This window comes from Balaenoptera musculus, chromosome 19 (assembly GCF_009873245.2).
Source record: "Balaenoptera musculus isolate JJ_BM4_2016_0621 chromosome 19, mBalMus1.pri.v3, whole genome shotgun sequence".
NCBI lineage: Eukaryota > Metazoa > Chordata > Mammalia > Artiodactyla > Balaenopteridae > Balaenoptera > Balaenoptera musculus.
In genome coordinates this window covers 6,742,390-6,756,407 of record NC_045803.1, presented here as the reverse complement: position 1 = coordinate 6,756,407, position 14,018 = coordinate 6,742,390, and the positions used below count along the sequence as shown (strand labels likewise).

The window sequence follows — 14,018 nt, the reverse complement described above, 5'->3', positions numbered from 1 at the left end:
TGTCGACCTTACCTTTCACTGAGCCTCAGGTGACTCTGACCCTCTCATGTCTTTTCTTTGCTCGTCTCGCTGTTCATCTCTATGACTTGGTCTCTGTCTTTGCGTCCCTATCTTTTTTTGTTGTGCCTTGGTCATGTTCTCCTTCTGTATCTATCCTCCTCTGTAAGATACAATTCCAACATTTCTGACTGCCCACAACCCTGCTCCCTAGCTTTATCTCCAGGATGTCTGCCAAGCCAGCCTCTATGTTGGTCATCAATCCCTCTATCTCTGCCCCACTCCCCTTCCTGGTCTCTATGCCTGTTATGTTTCTACAATCTGTCTTCATCATCTTCATCACTCCCTTCTGTCACCATCCTCTCTGTCTCGATTTCTTCACTTGTCACTGTGTCACTGAATGTGCTCTGTTACTCCACTCCGGTGCTGTTACCACTTTGCTCTCTACTCAGAGTCTGTGCATTCTGTTTCCGTTCCCTCTCAATCTGTCTGTGTCTGGGTCTCCTCCCACTCTGAATCCTCCATCTCGGTCCCCCACTCTGCTTCTGTGTTCTCTGGTCCTCTATTTCTGTCATGGTCCCCTCTCTGCCTTTGACCCTCCTACATCTCTGTCTCTGCACCCTCTACTTCTGTTCATCTCTCTCTCTGCCACTTTCCATTCTCTCTGACCCCTCTGTAGATTGGTCCACTCCTTATCTAATATATATTGTTTTCTCTAACATCGTTACCTTCCTTTATCTCCGCCGCCTCTGCCTGAAGTTGTTCTCTTTGCCGCTGTCCTTCTTGCCTTCAACTCTCACACCTTTCCCTCTATTTTTGTCACTTTCCCACACATTATTTCCATCTCTTATCTCTGTCTTCTCTTTCTCTGTCACTATCCTCTATATCTTGATCACCCCTGAGTCTGTCTTCTCTCTCTTTGTGATCGTCACCTTCTCTATATCTGCCACTGTCCCTTTGGTCTTTGTCCCTTCTGTCACCGTCCTCTTCCTCCCCATGACACTGTTCTCTCTTTTTGTATTACGGTCCCCTTGGTCTCTCTCCCTTCTTTCTTAGACCCCTTGCTTTCTGTCCAGGACTCTTGGGGTCTTAGTGTCTCAGTCCCCTCAGTCTCTGTTGACCTCTTCTCCGTGTCCATCACTTCTGCAACTTCTACCTCACCCTGACTCACTCTCTTTTCTCTCTCTGCTACTCTTCCTTTGCCTCCGATGATCTTCTTCATCATGGCCGATCCCACTTCTCTCTCTCTCTGCCGCTGTCCTCACTCCCCTCGCCTCGGTCCCCCATGCCTTCAGGCCCTCTGTGACCATGGACTTACTTCTGTCCCCTCCATCTCTATAACAACCGCCCGTTATCGTTCCCAATCACCGTCACTCTCTCGCCTCTGGGCCCTTCCCCTGGTCGCGTCATTTATGTTCCTCTGTCGCTTCCCCGCTTCTCCATCACTGCGATTTTCTATCGTGTCTGAATCGTGTTCTGTTCCTGTAGGTGTGCATATGGGGGGAGGTCTCTGTCCCTTTGGAGTTCTTTCTTCTAGTCAGTCTCTGGCATCTCTGGGGCTCTGTCCCTCAGCAAGATTTTATGGGGCCACACCGTCTCTCAGGCCTTTTCTGGGACCAAGGGGGGCCCCCCCTCGGTCCATCTGTCAGTCAATCAGCCTAGCCGTCCGCCTTGTGCCTCTCGCCTCACGCCTCGCCTCATGCCCTTTCCCGCCTTTTATTGCTTCCTTACGCTTAAAAAAAAAAAAAAGGAAAAAGGAAAAAGAAACACGAGCGCATGCGCACCAACCGCTGTACTGGAGAAAGTGTGCGCGACCCGCCAGCGGGCTCGCAGGAGCTCACACGAACTCGCCTTCGAGCTCATGCTCTCCAGGCACCGACTCCGCAACTAGTGACGTCACAGAGGCTTTGCCCCGCCTTATTGGCTGCCTTCAACTAGCGGGCGCTTGCTGGAGTAAGTGGCCAAGAGTTGCCGAGCGCCAGATGGCGCTCAAACGTTTGAGCTTAGGGACTCTGCAAACTCTATAGAGACTCGTGTTGTCATGGCAACTCTCCTCTGTCTAAAGGGATACCTGCGCTATTTGGTTGGATCGCTAATCTGATTGGATGTCTGTTGAGTTAATTCCTGTATCTGATTGGATGCCAGGGACTCTTGATCTTTCCTTCCTCTCAGCATTTCTCTCTCCTGGTAGGGTTTCTGGAGATGGAAAGTGACTTGAGTTGCCAGGGGGCGTGAGGGGTGTTGCACCGGGCGCTGGAACTCGGCCAAAGTCAGCTGACCAGATTGGTTCTCTCTCAGATACAGCCTCCCTTTTCCCCGCCAGAGGGCGCCACGGTGTGCTGAGCCCTTGGAGGCCTTGGTGACTGGTGACGTCACTGGCAAGCCACTCTTGATTGGCTACATCTTTTCTGCCCTAGCCGTCCTAAGAGAGGTCTAGAGGACGCAGGAAGAAAGAAACTGTGTGCCCAGGAATAAGGAATGACCTTGGTCTCAAATACTTCAATACGCAAAGGGCATTCGCCTTTATTATCCTATCCAATCTCCATAATCATCCCCAGACGTGCATACTATCGTTAGAGTGGACACCTACTGCAACTATGGACCCATATAACAGACACCTGTGGTTTTTGCCTGATTGGCATCTGTTATCGTTTAAAAAGAAATTAACAAGCTTTTTAAAAAAGCAGTTTTAGGTTTACAGAAAAAAATTGAGCGAAAAGTACAGAAAGTTCCCATATACCCTAAGGGGAACTCTGTACCCTAATTCTCTACACCCTAATATGCCCTCTCCTAATTCCCTTTATTATTAACATCCTGCATTACTGTGGTACATTTGTTACAATTGTAGGAAAACACTGTATGATTCCACTTACGTGCGGTACCTAGAATGGCGGTTGCCAGGGGCTGAGGTGGGTGGGGGGTGAGGAGTTGTTTACTGAGTGATCAGTAAAAGTAAAACTTTTACTGAAAGTTTCCGTTTCTGCAAGATGAAAAGAGTTCTGGAGATTGGTTGCACAACAATGTGAATGTACTTAACACTACTGCACTGAACTTTCAAAAGGGTTAAGATAGTAAATTTTATGTTATGTGTATTTTTTTTTGGCTGTGTTGGGTCTTCGTTGCTGCACACAGGCTTTCTCTAGTTCCTTCGAGCGGGAGCTGCCCTTTGTTCTGGGGTGTGGGCTTCTCACTGCGGTGGCTTCTCTTGTTGTGGAGCACGGGCTCTAGGCCCGCAGGCTTCAGTAGTTGTGGCTCGGGGGCTCAGCAGTTGTGGCTCGCAGGCTCTAGAGCGCAGGCTCAGTAGTTGTGGTGCACGGGCTTGGTTGCTCCGCGGCATGTGGGATCTTCCCGGACCAGGGCTTGAACCTGTGTCCCCTGCCTTGGCAGGCGGATTCTTAGCCACTGTGCCACCAGGGAAGCCCCTGTTATGTGTATTTTGCATAATTTAAAACAATGCACCAATTTTAAGTGTACTCTTCTATGAGTTTTGACAAGTATATACAGTGTATGGCCACCTCCACAATCAAGATACAGAATGGTTCCATCATCCCAAAAGGTTCCTCCTTACCTGTGTATAATCAATCCCCCATCCCCACTCCTTGGCTCCAGGCAACCCTAATCTGACTTCTGTCCTAGAGATTAGTATTCCCTTCTTACAATTTCATAGAAATGGAATCATACAGTTTGTACTCTTTTCTGTCTGGCTTCTTTCACAAGACACACTGTTTCTGAGATGTATCTGTGATGTCACACATATCAGTCGGTAGTTCTTTTGATTGCTGAGTAGTAGTCCATCCTATGGACATACAATTTGTTTACCCATTCCTGTTGATGAACATTTCCATTGTTTTCAGTTTTCCAGATTGGGGTTATTGTGAATAAGGTTGCTGTGAATATTTGTGTGGACATATGTTTTTATTTCTCATGGGTAAATATTACTTCAGAGTGTGATTGCTGAGTCACATGGTAAGTTTATGTTTAACTTATGAAAAACTGATAAACTGTTTTTCAAGGTGATGACAGGAGGTTTAATGGTGACTCTCAAAAGATATGTCATTGTCGTAACTCCCCAGAACCTGCAAATGGGATCTTATTTGGAAAAGGGGTCTTTGCAGATGTAATTGAGTTAAGGATTTCCAGATGAGATCATCCTGGATTTAGAGTGGTCCCTAAATCCAATGACAGGTATCTTTATAAGAGAAAGGCAGAAAAACAAAAAACAAAACCCCCCGCAAACCCCATGTAGGGTTGATTGTAACCAACTTATGCCTATTCAAAGCAAATTAGTGATTTAAAAAAATTGTCTTGCTTACATTTCCTTACCCTGAAACATCTTTCTCTCTTCTGGAACAGCTGATACTTATATTTTAGGTCAGTCAATGTTAAAGTGATTATGAAGATTCCTAATGCACAAATGTATTCTAATAATATATAATAATTATTAGTATAGTCACCATTATTATCCATATTATTAGCTAACATTTGAGTCAGTTACTATATACGAAATACCACGCTAAGTGTCTCACGTGTATTATTTCATTTAATCTGCATAACATTCTTGTGAAGTAGGTATTATCATTTCTCTACCCTACAGTTAAAGAAATTGAGGCATAGAGAGGTTATATACTTTGCCCAAAGTCACAGAGCTAATACATGGGGAGGAGAATTTGCGTCTAGGCTCAAATTCAAAGCTCACTTGTAGGGACTTCCCTGGCGGTCCAGTGGTTAGGACTCCGCATTTCCACTGCAGGGGGCACAGGTTCGATCCCTGGTGGCAGAACTAAGATCTTGCAAGCCGCGTGGTGTGGCCAGAAAAAACAAAAAACAAAAACGACAACAAAAAACAAAGCTCACTTGTGTACCAGATAAACTTGCTGAACGTAGTGGCATCATCAAAGTTGGCAAAAAGAATAAACGAGCAGCATGCCCAGTAGAGTATGACATTAATTTAAAGGATAAGTTTGGCATGATAGACTGTCTTCCTAAGGGTATTTTCAAGATATTTATTAGGTTAAAATCAACTTGCAATTCTTGTGGATGCTAATAGGCTGCCTTGTTTGCCTTTAAGCTGAACTTTACAAATAGTATTGTACCTTTCTAACCTTGACATTTATTAGAGTTTTGAAAAGTGCTCATTCCTCAAGAAAAGAGAGTACATGTACTCCTATTAGAGTGCAAAAAAAAAAAAAATCAGTGTTCTATGTGCTTTAAAATAGAGGGAAAGGGAGAGGGAGATTTGAGATACAGAGACACAGGGGACAAGGCGATGTGAAGACAGAAGCAGAGATTGGAGTGACGCATCTGGAGTGGCCAAGGAACGCCAAGGATTTCAGGCAGCTACCAGGAGCTAGGTGAGAGGCATGGTACGAATTCTCTCCTAGAGTCTCAGCAGGAACCAACCCTGCTGACACCTTGACTTCAGACTTCTGGTCTCTAGAACTATTAGAGAATATATTTCTGTCGTTTTCAGCCAGCCACTTTGCGGTAATTTGTTATGGCAGCCCTAGCAAATGAATACAGTGGCTGTACTATTTTTTCATGGTAGAATTTTTTGAAATGGTGTGTATGGGCAAGTGGGTGTGAACTAATGTCAACTAGTCATGTAGTGGACATTCACTACTTTGAAGGACGGTTCCCTGACTACTGCCATGTGATTCTTTTTAAAAAATTATTTATTTATTTGGCTGCGTTGGGTCTTAGTTGCGGCATGAGGGATCTTTCGCTGTGGTGCACAGGGTCTTCCTTGCGGCGCGCGGGCTTCTTTCTAGTTGTGGCGCGTGGGCTCCAGCGTGTGTGGGCTCAGTAGTTGCGGCATGCGCTGCCATGTGATTTTGTTGGGGCTGTCAATCAAGGGACCCCCCCCATGTGCTCTACTAACAAACCGTTATGACTTCAGGAGATGAATTCACAGCTAGGCAAGAAGGGATGAGTTCCTGAGGGGGTCTGAGCCAATCCAGGTGAGATGGGCAGCGGAGGAAGAATCAGCCATGGCAGGGGGAAGGCTCAAGAGCAAGCTTGCCAACTGGACACATGCTTAGCTTGAGGTGATGATCCAAGGCCAAGCAGGACCAATCAGAATCCTTTTCCTGAATGATATGGAAGCAGGGAGAGAGAAAGAAAGAAAGAGAGAGAGACTATCCTAATTTTGTTTCCAAGTTTTTTGCAACTGCAGCAGGTCCTGTTAATTTCCTACCCAACAATCATTCCCCTTTCTGGGCTTCCTTGCTGGCAAGGGCTATATCCCACAATATAGACTAGAAATGACAGATGCTCACTTTCCAGACTGCTTTGCAACCCAGGCTGGCCATAGAACCCACTCTGGCAAATGAGAAGGAGAACTCTTCTGGGGAGGAAAAAAGGCGAACACATAAGGGGAGGCCCCTGTCCACATTTTCTGCTTTAGATGTCACCGTCTGAGAACACAACATGTGGTACCGTTGCAGACAGTTTGTACCCATGAGGGGAAGGCAAAACAATTCTCACAGACGCCAACGCATGCCTGACACTGAGCAGCTGAACTAACCCTGTGACTTTGTACCTTTAAAATGTTTGTTAGATGAGCAAAAGAAATCTCTACCATTTCAGCTCTTTCTGTTTTCTGCAGCTGAAGGCATGATGGCAGACGCAGCTTTATAAGCCTGCAGTTCCAAATGGCCATTTATTACCACCACAAAGACCTGCCTGAGAATGAAGTCAATAAAGGACAAAGCAGAATCACTCGAACACCTGGATCCAACCATGCCTGAAGTCCTTCTGTACTCTCAGACTTGCCTGGATGTCTTTCCATTCTGCTTGTGGCTTACAGTAGTTTGGGTTGCCTTTTAAAATATTAATTAATTAATTAATTAATTTTTGGCTGCGTTGGGTCTTCGTTGCTGTGCGTGGGCTTTCTCTAGTTGTGGCAAGTGGGGGCTACTCTGTGTTGCGGTGCGCGGGCTTCTCATTGCAGTGGCTTCTCTTGTTGCAGAGTACAGGCTCTAGGCGCGCGGGCTCAGTAGTTGTGGCGCACCGGCTTAGTTGCTCTGCAGTATGTGGGATCTTCCCGGATCAGGGCTCTAACCCGTGTCCCCTGCGTTGGCAGGCGGATTCTTAACCACTGTGCCACCAGGGAAGCCCCTGGGTTGCATTTTGTGTCCTATAATCACAGTGGTCTTGGCCAATGTGAAATTTAGAAAGGCTCAGATAAATCAATTAAGTTGCCAAAGGTCACCCAGGCAGTGAATGAAACATGTGTCTGAATGCAGAGCCAGGATGTTCCAACCCAGCTTCCCGGTCCCAGAAAGGACAGGAGCCCTAGATGGAGTGAGACCCACGGTATGTGTTTATTCTGGCATTGATAGCAGCAGCAGTGGGGGGATTGGCCAGACGGGGGATGTGGTGAACAGATAGGGTAGACACAGGTGTGCGTGTGTCTAGGGGAACACGGAGGATTGGTCTGTTGACATTCACGGTGAGAACAAGGGTTAGGACAACAAGTCTTGTACAAACAGCAAAGAGACACAGAGACCGACAGAGGTTTGGGGAGGGGGAGGGGTCCCCCAGACATGCACGGCCCCTCGCCTGGATGGGGAGCCCCGGGGAAGGGAGGACAGACACAGTGGAGACTGAATGCCCCCCACCCTGAAACAGGGAGCTGGGCCCGCCTGCCTTCCATCCCCACGCCTCCAGGGGTAGAAGGATGGGCAGGCCCAGGGCTGCCCCGCACCACGTGGCTCGGACGTTATGGCTTCGAGGAGATGAATTCACAGTCCGGGCAGGAAGGGATGGGGTCCTGAGGGGGCCTGGTCCGATCCTGAGCTTAGGCCAGACCTGCAGGACCGGGCAGGGAGGAAACATCAGTGATGGCAGAGAGCTGGCCCATGACCTGCTGTAGTTCCATCACCACCCCAGGGACCCGGGAATCCCAGTCCTACATCTCTCCATCCTCAGACCCAGGAGTCCAGCCCCTCCCACCCCCGGTCTGGTTTCCTTACCCCTCACTCTGAGTTCTCTTTCTCTGACAATCCTTTGCTGCCTTTTGTGAAGCTGGTCAAAGTCTTTTCCTGAAAGGGGAAATCCAGAAGGCTCAGGAGTGGGGGACAGAGACAAAACAGTTGCTAATAATCAATCTAATAAGACATCAAACCTGTTTTCATCTTTTTTTTTTTGGTTGCGATGCGCAGCTTGTGGGATCTTACTTCCCCAACCATGGCTTGAACCCTCGCCCTCGGTAGTGAAAGCGCAAGTCCTAACCACTGGACTGCCAGGGAATTCCCTGTTTTCATCACTTACAGTTCTCTTTTTTGCCTGGCTCTGAAGTGATGGGACAAGCGGTACAACAGTCCCATTCTACAGATGCAGAAACTGAGACACAAGGAAGCAGTCAGGGGAAATGTGAGGAGAGATGAGGATACTGGGGTGATGGGGAAGACCCTGCAGGGCCTCGGAGGAGCTGAGACCTAGTCCTGGGGTTGCCGTGGAGCCATGGGAGGGCTGAGCAGAGAAGGGGCAGGGTCAGCTCTGGGAGTAGAAAGATGCTGTGGGGCCACATAACACTACTGGCTGAAAGTCAAGGTCACGGCCAGACTCTGCCGGGGTTCAGCTCCTCTCTGCTGAGGAGCACGAGCAGGGCACACAGGAGCTTCCAGAGAAGTTTGTGAATAAATGAGTGAGTGAATTAGAAGAGTGGGTGACGGAAGGACGGAGAAGCTGCCATCTGTTTATCTAAGTAGAATCACAGTCTTTTCAAAACTCACATCTGAGTTCTGTGCTCAGCCCTTTAAATCCCCCCGCCCCCTCAACCCAGGAAAAAAGTCCAAAGCAGGGCCAGACTAGTCAATTCCAAGTGAGGAACTGACTCCTAGTGTAAAATTTAAGGTGCATCCAAACTCAGCAATCATGATAAATGCTATTGTAATGCAATTTTTTAAAAAAATCAAAATTAATGCAAAAAAAATCCATGATGAGCAAAATATAAATTTTAAATAAAAGCCAGTCCTGTGCCATTTAAAATAAATTTTAAATGAAACTTGTTTTATTTAAAATTTATTTTATTTATTTAAAATTAAAATTTATTTAAATTGTAAATAAGGGTCAGTTCCTGGGCTCAAGAACTGGAGACAAAAGGAGAAATATGCACCTGATTTTTCTGTATTTAAAAATTTTTTTTCCTGGCATATTAAAATAATTGAGAAAATGTTGAAAAAAAAAGAAGAGTAAGTGTACTGAAATTCACATTGTCTTAAGTTTAAATGTTTAATTTATACCCTACAAAGAATTTAGTATAATTTTACTTTCTTGGCTTTAGTGACAGCAAATTCACCAATAGTTTCAAAATCTACTTCTTTGCTTTTCTTGGTTTCAAATGAGAGAACCACGTTTGAAAATTTCTCTTGACCAAGTAATGATCTTAAGTGATCTTAAATTTTTAATTTAAAAATTGTCAGGCTGGTTCTTGCATGACCCACAAGGCCTCTTGGGATCTGCTCGCACCCCTTCTTCGTCTGCTCCAGGCTCACCGCTGACACCAGCCTCCTCGATGATTCCGAAGAACGGGCAGCCTTGCCCTCTCCCTACAATCTTCTTCACCTGAGCCCATTCCTTTTCAACCTCCAGGCCTCTGCTCAAATGTCACCTCCTCCAAGAAGCCCTCCATGACCCCCTAATCTAAAGGGCATCCTCCATCCCCCATCCAGATTCCCTCTACCTCCCAGATTCCAAAACGTTTGGAATCTGACAGAGAGAAAAATAAATTAATACTATGATCCTTGGTTTGCTGCCCTGTGAAAATGTCTGTTCTGTTCTATTTCAACTTTATTTTCTTATTCATTTCAAAAGAAAAATTGTTGATCCCTACCCAGTAAACCACAATCCACCAATTTTCACAGCCTGCTTTAAATAACAAATAAAGAAAACCCCCACTCTATTTTATCACCTAGTGTTTTCCTTTCGTTTGGGACTTAGCACCATGGGTAATAATTATAACAGTAGCTATTTACTGAGCCCTTACTAAGAGGCAGACACTTAGTCCTGCATTAACTCACTGAATCTTCGCATCTATCCTAACAATAGGTGCTATTAATGGTCCCATTTCCCAACAGAGGAAATTGAGGCACAGAGAGTTCAAGTAACTTGCTCTAAATCACACAGCTGGAGATGGTAGAGCGGGGATTGGAACCTAGGCTGACTCCGCAGCCCACAGAGGCGTGACGCGCTGCGTGAGTGAGGGGGCGACCGGCGGGGGGAGGGGCCTCGGGTGGCGCCCACGCACCTCCACCAGCTGGTGCCAGCGCTCCACGGGCTTGCGCGGGTTGGCCAGCATCTCGGCCCAGTGCTCGCGGCCATGGGGGTCGGCGGCGTCGGGACCCACGCGGCACACGCCGATCACCTCGTTGTGTCCGATGCTGGGGGTCAGGGGTGGGGAGTCGGTGAGCACCTGAGAGGGAGGGAGGCGGGCCCGGCCCCGCCCCCTGCTCTCGCCCCGCCCCTCACCCCCCCCCCAGCCCTCACCAATCATAATCCACCACCGCGATGCTGAGCCCCACGTTCTCCACGCTCTCGGGGGCCACGTCGAACACCAGCGCCTCGTTGTACGTGGGGTTCAGCGTGTTCTTCTTGATCGAGGTTTTCCGCTTCTTCAGACGCCGCCCCTCGCTGATCAGAGAGGCCTTCACGTAGGGGTCTGGGGGCGGTTGTGGAGAGCACTGAACCTCGACTTCCTCAGACCCCACTGCGGACCCCAGACCCCTCTTCTCCCAGACCCAAGGGTCTGGATATGCAGCCTTTTTCCCCCCAGCCCCTCCTCCCTCAGACCCAGGGGTCCAGGCCCCCAACCCCTCCTCCCTCAGACCCAGGAGTCCAGGCCCCCAACCCCTCCTCCCTCAGACCCAGGGGTCCAGGCCCCCAACCCCTCCTCCCTCAGACCCAGGAGTTCCCGCCCCCAACCCCCTCCTCCCTCAGACCCAGGATCCAGACCCCCGGCCCCTCCTCCCTCAGACCCAGGATCCAGGCCCCCAGCCCCCTCCTCCCTCAGACCCAGGAGTCCCAGCCCCCCCCCCTTCAGATGCCAGCGCCTTCCCGGAACCCACCTGAGAAGCCGGTGAGGTCCATTGCTTTGAGGTTAGAGGCTTTGATGATGGTCACGGTGAGGCGCCCGGCCGTGGGGAGGTAGCACAGTGAGAAATTGAGCTCCCCAAGATCCGCCTTTTCCTGCAGTTGGGGAAAGAGGGTCAGCGATGCCCTGCCTCAGCCTCCCGTCTCTCCCTGACTTTCTCTCCCATCCCCAGACTCCAGCTCTCCTCCCACATCTCCAGGGCTCAGGTTTCCGATCCACTTAACAATCTGACTTCGGGCCAAACCTGGTAACTCCTCGGCCACAGCTGCCTGCCACCGTCAAATCCTATTTGTTCTGCAGGGAAGACTGGAAGAGGCATGGGTGGGGGGAGAGAGCAGGAGAGGGACAGAAAGAGGGAGAGAGAGAGAGAAGAACACGGTGAGAAAAAGACTGAGACAGAGATGCAAACTCTGAGAGATACAGTCAGAAAGACAGACCCACAGAGTTCTAAAGTCAGAAAGACCCAGAGGAGAGAGGGGTGGTAGAGCCCCAGACAGGGGAGCACAGAGGGGGTGGGTAGGAGGAAGAGGGGCATAGACTCAGAGGGAGCACCGAGGCCTGGGAGGGGACAGAGTCCCCAAGGGGCAGGACTAGAGATCCAGAGAGGGGGACAGAGACTTGGGGGGGGGGGGTATGGAGACCCAGAGAGAGTGACAGAGACCCAGAATGAGAGGGGAGCGGAAAAGACCCAGAGAGAGAGAGAAACAGAGGCAGAGACCTACATCGAGAAAGGGACAGAGATCCAGAGAGAGTGGGGCAGAGAAAAGACACAGAGAGGTCAGTCTTAAGGCAGGAGACAGCTAAGAACCAGACAGAGGTTACAAGGAAGGCAGACCCTCCGCTGTGACACACACAGATGGACCTGGAACAGTGGCCAGAGCTAGGGGACCTATGACCCGCCTGCCCCATCCTTCAGCCTCATCTCGGCCCCTCGCCTCCCACCCACACTGATAGGAGCCCAGGTCCCTAGACTCCCCACTCAGTCCCCTGAGGCTTTGCCCAGGCTGTTCCCTTGGCTTAAAATACCCTTCCTCCCCATCTCCTCTCAGCCAACAAGCCTCGGCTTAGCTGTTACCTCTTCCCACAAGCTCCCAGTTTCCCTGCAGCCCTGAGCAGATGCTCCCCCTGTGTGTCCCCATAATGCTGACCCCTGACAGCAAGCTGTGTGACAACCTAGACCCACAGCTCCCAGAGGACTGTCTGGGGTCCCCGGGTCTTGATCCTGAAAAAAAACAGTTGTTGAAGGAATGCATGAATGAATGAAAGAATGAGCGATACCTGGAGCAATCAGGAGGGGGAGAGAAAACGAGAGGTGACCAAAGGAGACAAAAACGGATGCAGGAGGGTGCCTTCGGGTGGGGCTGCCTCGGGGAATGACAGGGAGCGGGGGTTGGTGGGACAGACGTGGGTCCTGGGGATCAGGACCCTACAACTAGGCACGTGGTTCTCAGAGGCTGGGCTTGGGGGACTGAGCAAGCAGGCTCTGGAGAGTTCAGTGAAGGGTACTTTAGGAAGAGCCATGGGCACCTGGTTCAACCGTGTCATTGTACATATGGGGAAACTGAGGCTCGGAGAAGGAAGGACCTTGAGTAGGGCCATCAGGTGGGCAAAACCAGCCCTCTCGTGATATGAAGACAGGGCTCACCCACTCCTGACACACACAGCTACCCCAGATTGGCAGAGAGCTGGAATGTTGGGAAACCCACAGATTGGAACTGAGAGGGCTGAGGAGTTGGGAGGGTGTGAAGTTTGATGTGGGGAAAGGGTCAGGACACCCAACGAAGACCTAGGAGCGGGGTTTGGGGAAGGATTGGATGTACAGGAGAATGAGGTTGTAAGAAATGAGGAAGGGGCCCATGGCGGGTGTTGGGGGAACTGGGGAGATGTCAGGATATTGGGGATCCCAGTATGTCCGAGGCTTGGGGCATCAGGCTATCAGGATTCTAGTGGAGACCATGAAGAGACAGAGGATTAGATTATATTAGAGAATCTTAAAGTCAGGGGTTTGAAACAAAATGTCCAGAGATCAGAGGGGTTGGGGGAGTTCAGGAAGTCTGGGAATTGGAAAATTGGGAGGTTGTGAGGGGAAGGAAGTTGGGAAAACAAAAGCCAAGAACTTTGGGCTTGGGAAGTTGGAGGGTCAGGAATCTAGGGCCAGAGGGCAGACGTCATGGGGTCATGGCATGGAAGTTTGATAAAGCTGGCCGGTGGGTACATGGGCGTCTATTATAGTTTTCTCAGTGGTTACCATCAGATGTCAACGGGGTTGGGGGGGGGGTGAGGTGGTGGTGTCAGAAGTTGGGAAATCTGGGGCCCAGTTAGGATATTAATAGTTGACAAAGTGCGGATGGGGAATGGGGGTCCATTATATCAGTCTCTATTCTTGCTTGTACGTTTGCAATATTTTACAACAAAATAAAGCTAAAAAGAAAACTCCAGGATCAAGGAGTTACGAGGTTATGAAGTGGAGGGCAAGGAGATGGCAAACTGAGGGGTCCCAGGTCCCCCGGGGTGGGGGATGCAGGAGCCACTGACCGAGCCACCCTCCACGATGTCCCTCCAGAGCGGGCGGTCGGGGGGCTGCTCAGCCAGCTCCAGGAGGTTGTCCAGAACCACCTGGCCGATGAGGTCGTGCCGGGAGAAGCGGTCAAAGTCATAGACGCTGAAGTGCAGTTTGCGCTGGGCCAGCTCAGCCAGGGGCACGGAGAACTGAAATGTCTCGTTGAACACGGGGTTCAGGGTCTTCCTGTGTACCTAGAGGGGGTGGGCGAGGAAGGGAGACAGACACCATGCCCACCAGCCCCTCCTGCCCGGGACCCAGAAGTCCGGACCCCTGCCCTCTCCTTCCTCAGACCCAGGAATCTGGACCACCAGCCCCTCCTCCCTCAGAATCAGGAGTCCCCGCCCCCAACCCCTCCTCCCTCAGACC

General features: G+C 49.8%; 1 protein-coding gene across 4 annotated transcripts in view; it reads right to left on the bottom strand.

The window, feature by feature from the left end:
• Nucleotides 1-7,295: 7,295 nt before the first annotated feature.
• The window catches only part of SYT3 (synaptotagmin 3), a 16,290-nt gene continuing 9,567 nt past the window's right edge, over nt 7,296-14,018 (bottom strand). For 2 of the 4 annotated variants that reach the window (XM_036833446.1, XM_036833447.1), the window contains exons 6-11: nt 13,625-13,843; nt 11,064-11,184; nt 10,486-10,657; nt 10,247-10,379; nt 7,971-8,039; nt 7,296-7,806 (exon numbers count right to left, since the gene is read on the bottom strand). In XM_036833446.1, the coding sequence (XP_036689341.1) occupies nt 7,974-8,039; nt 10,247-10,379; nt 10,486-10,657; nt 11,064-11,184; nt 13,625-13,843 (711 nt within the window). In that variant the 3' untranslated portion in view covers nt 7,296-7,806; nt 7,971-7,973. Of the gene's footprint in view, nt 7,807-7,970; nt 8,040-10,246; nt 10,380-10,485; nt 10,658-11,063; nt 11,185-11,806; nt 12,312-13,624; nt 13,844-14,018 lie in introns of those variants that run through there. The other 2 variants (XR_005017442.1, XM_036833448.1) reach the window with 2 other exon arrangements.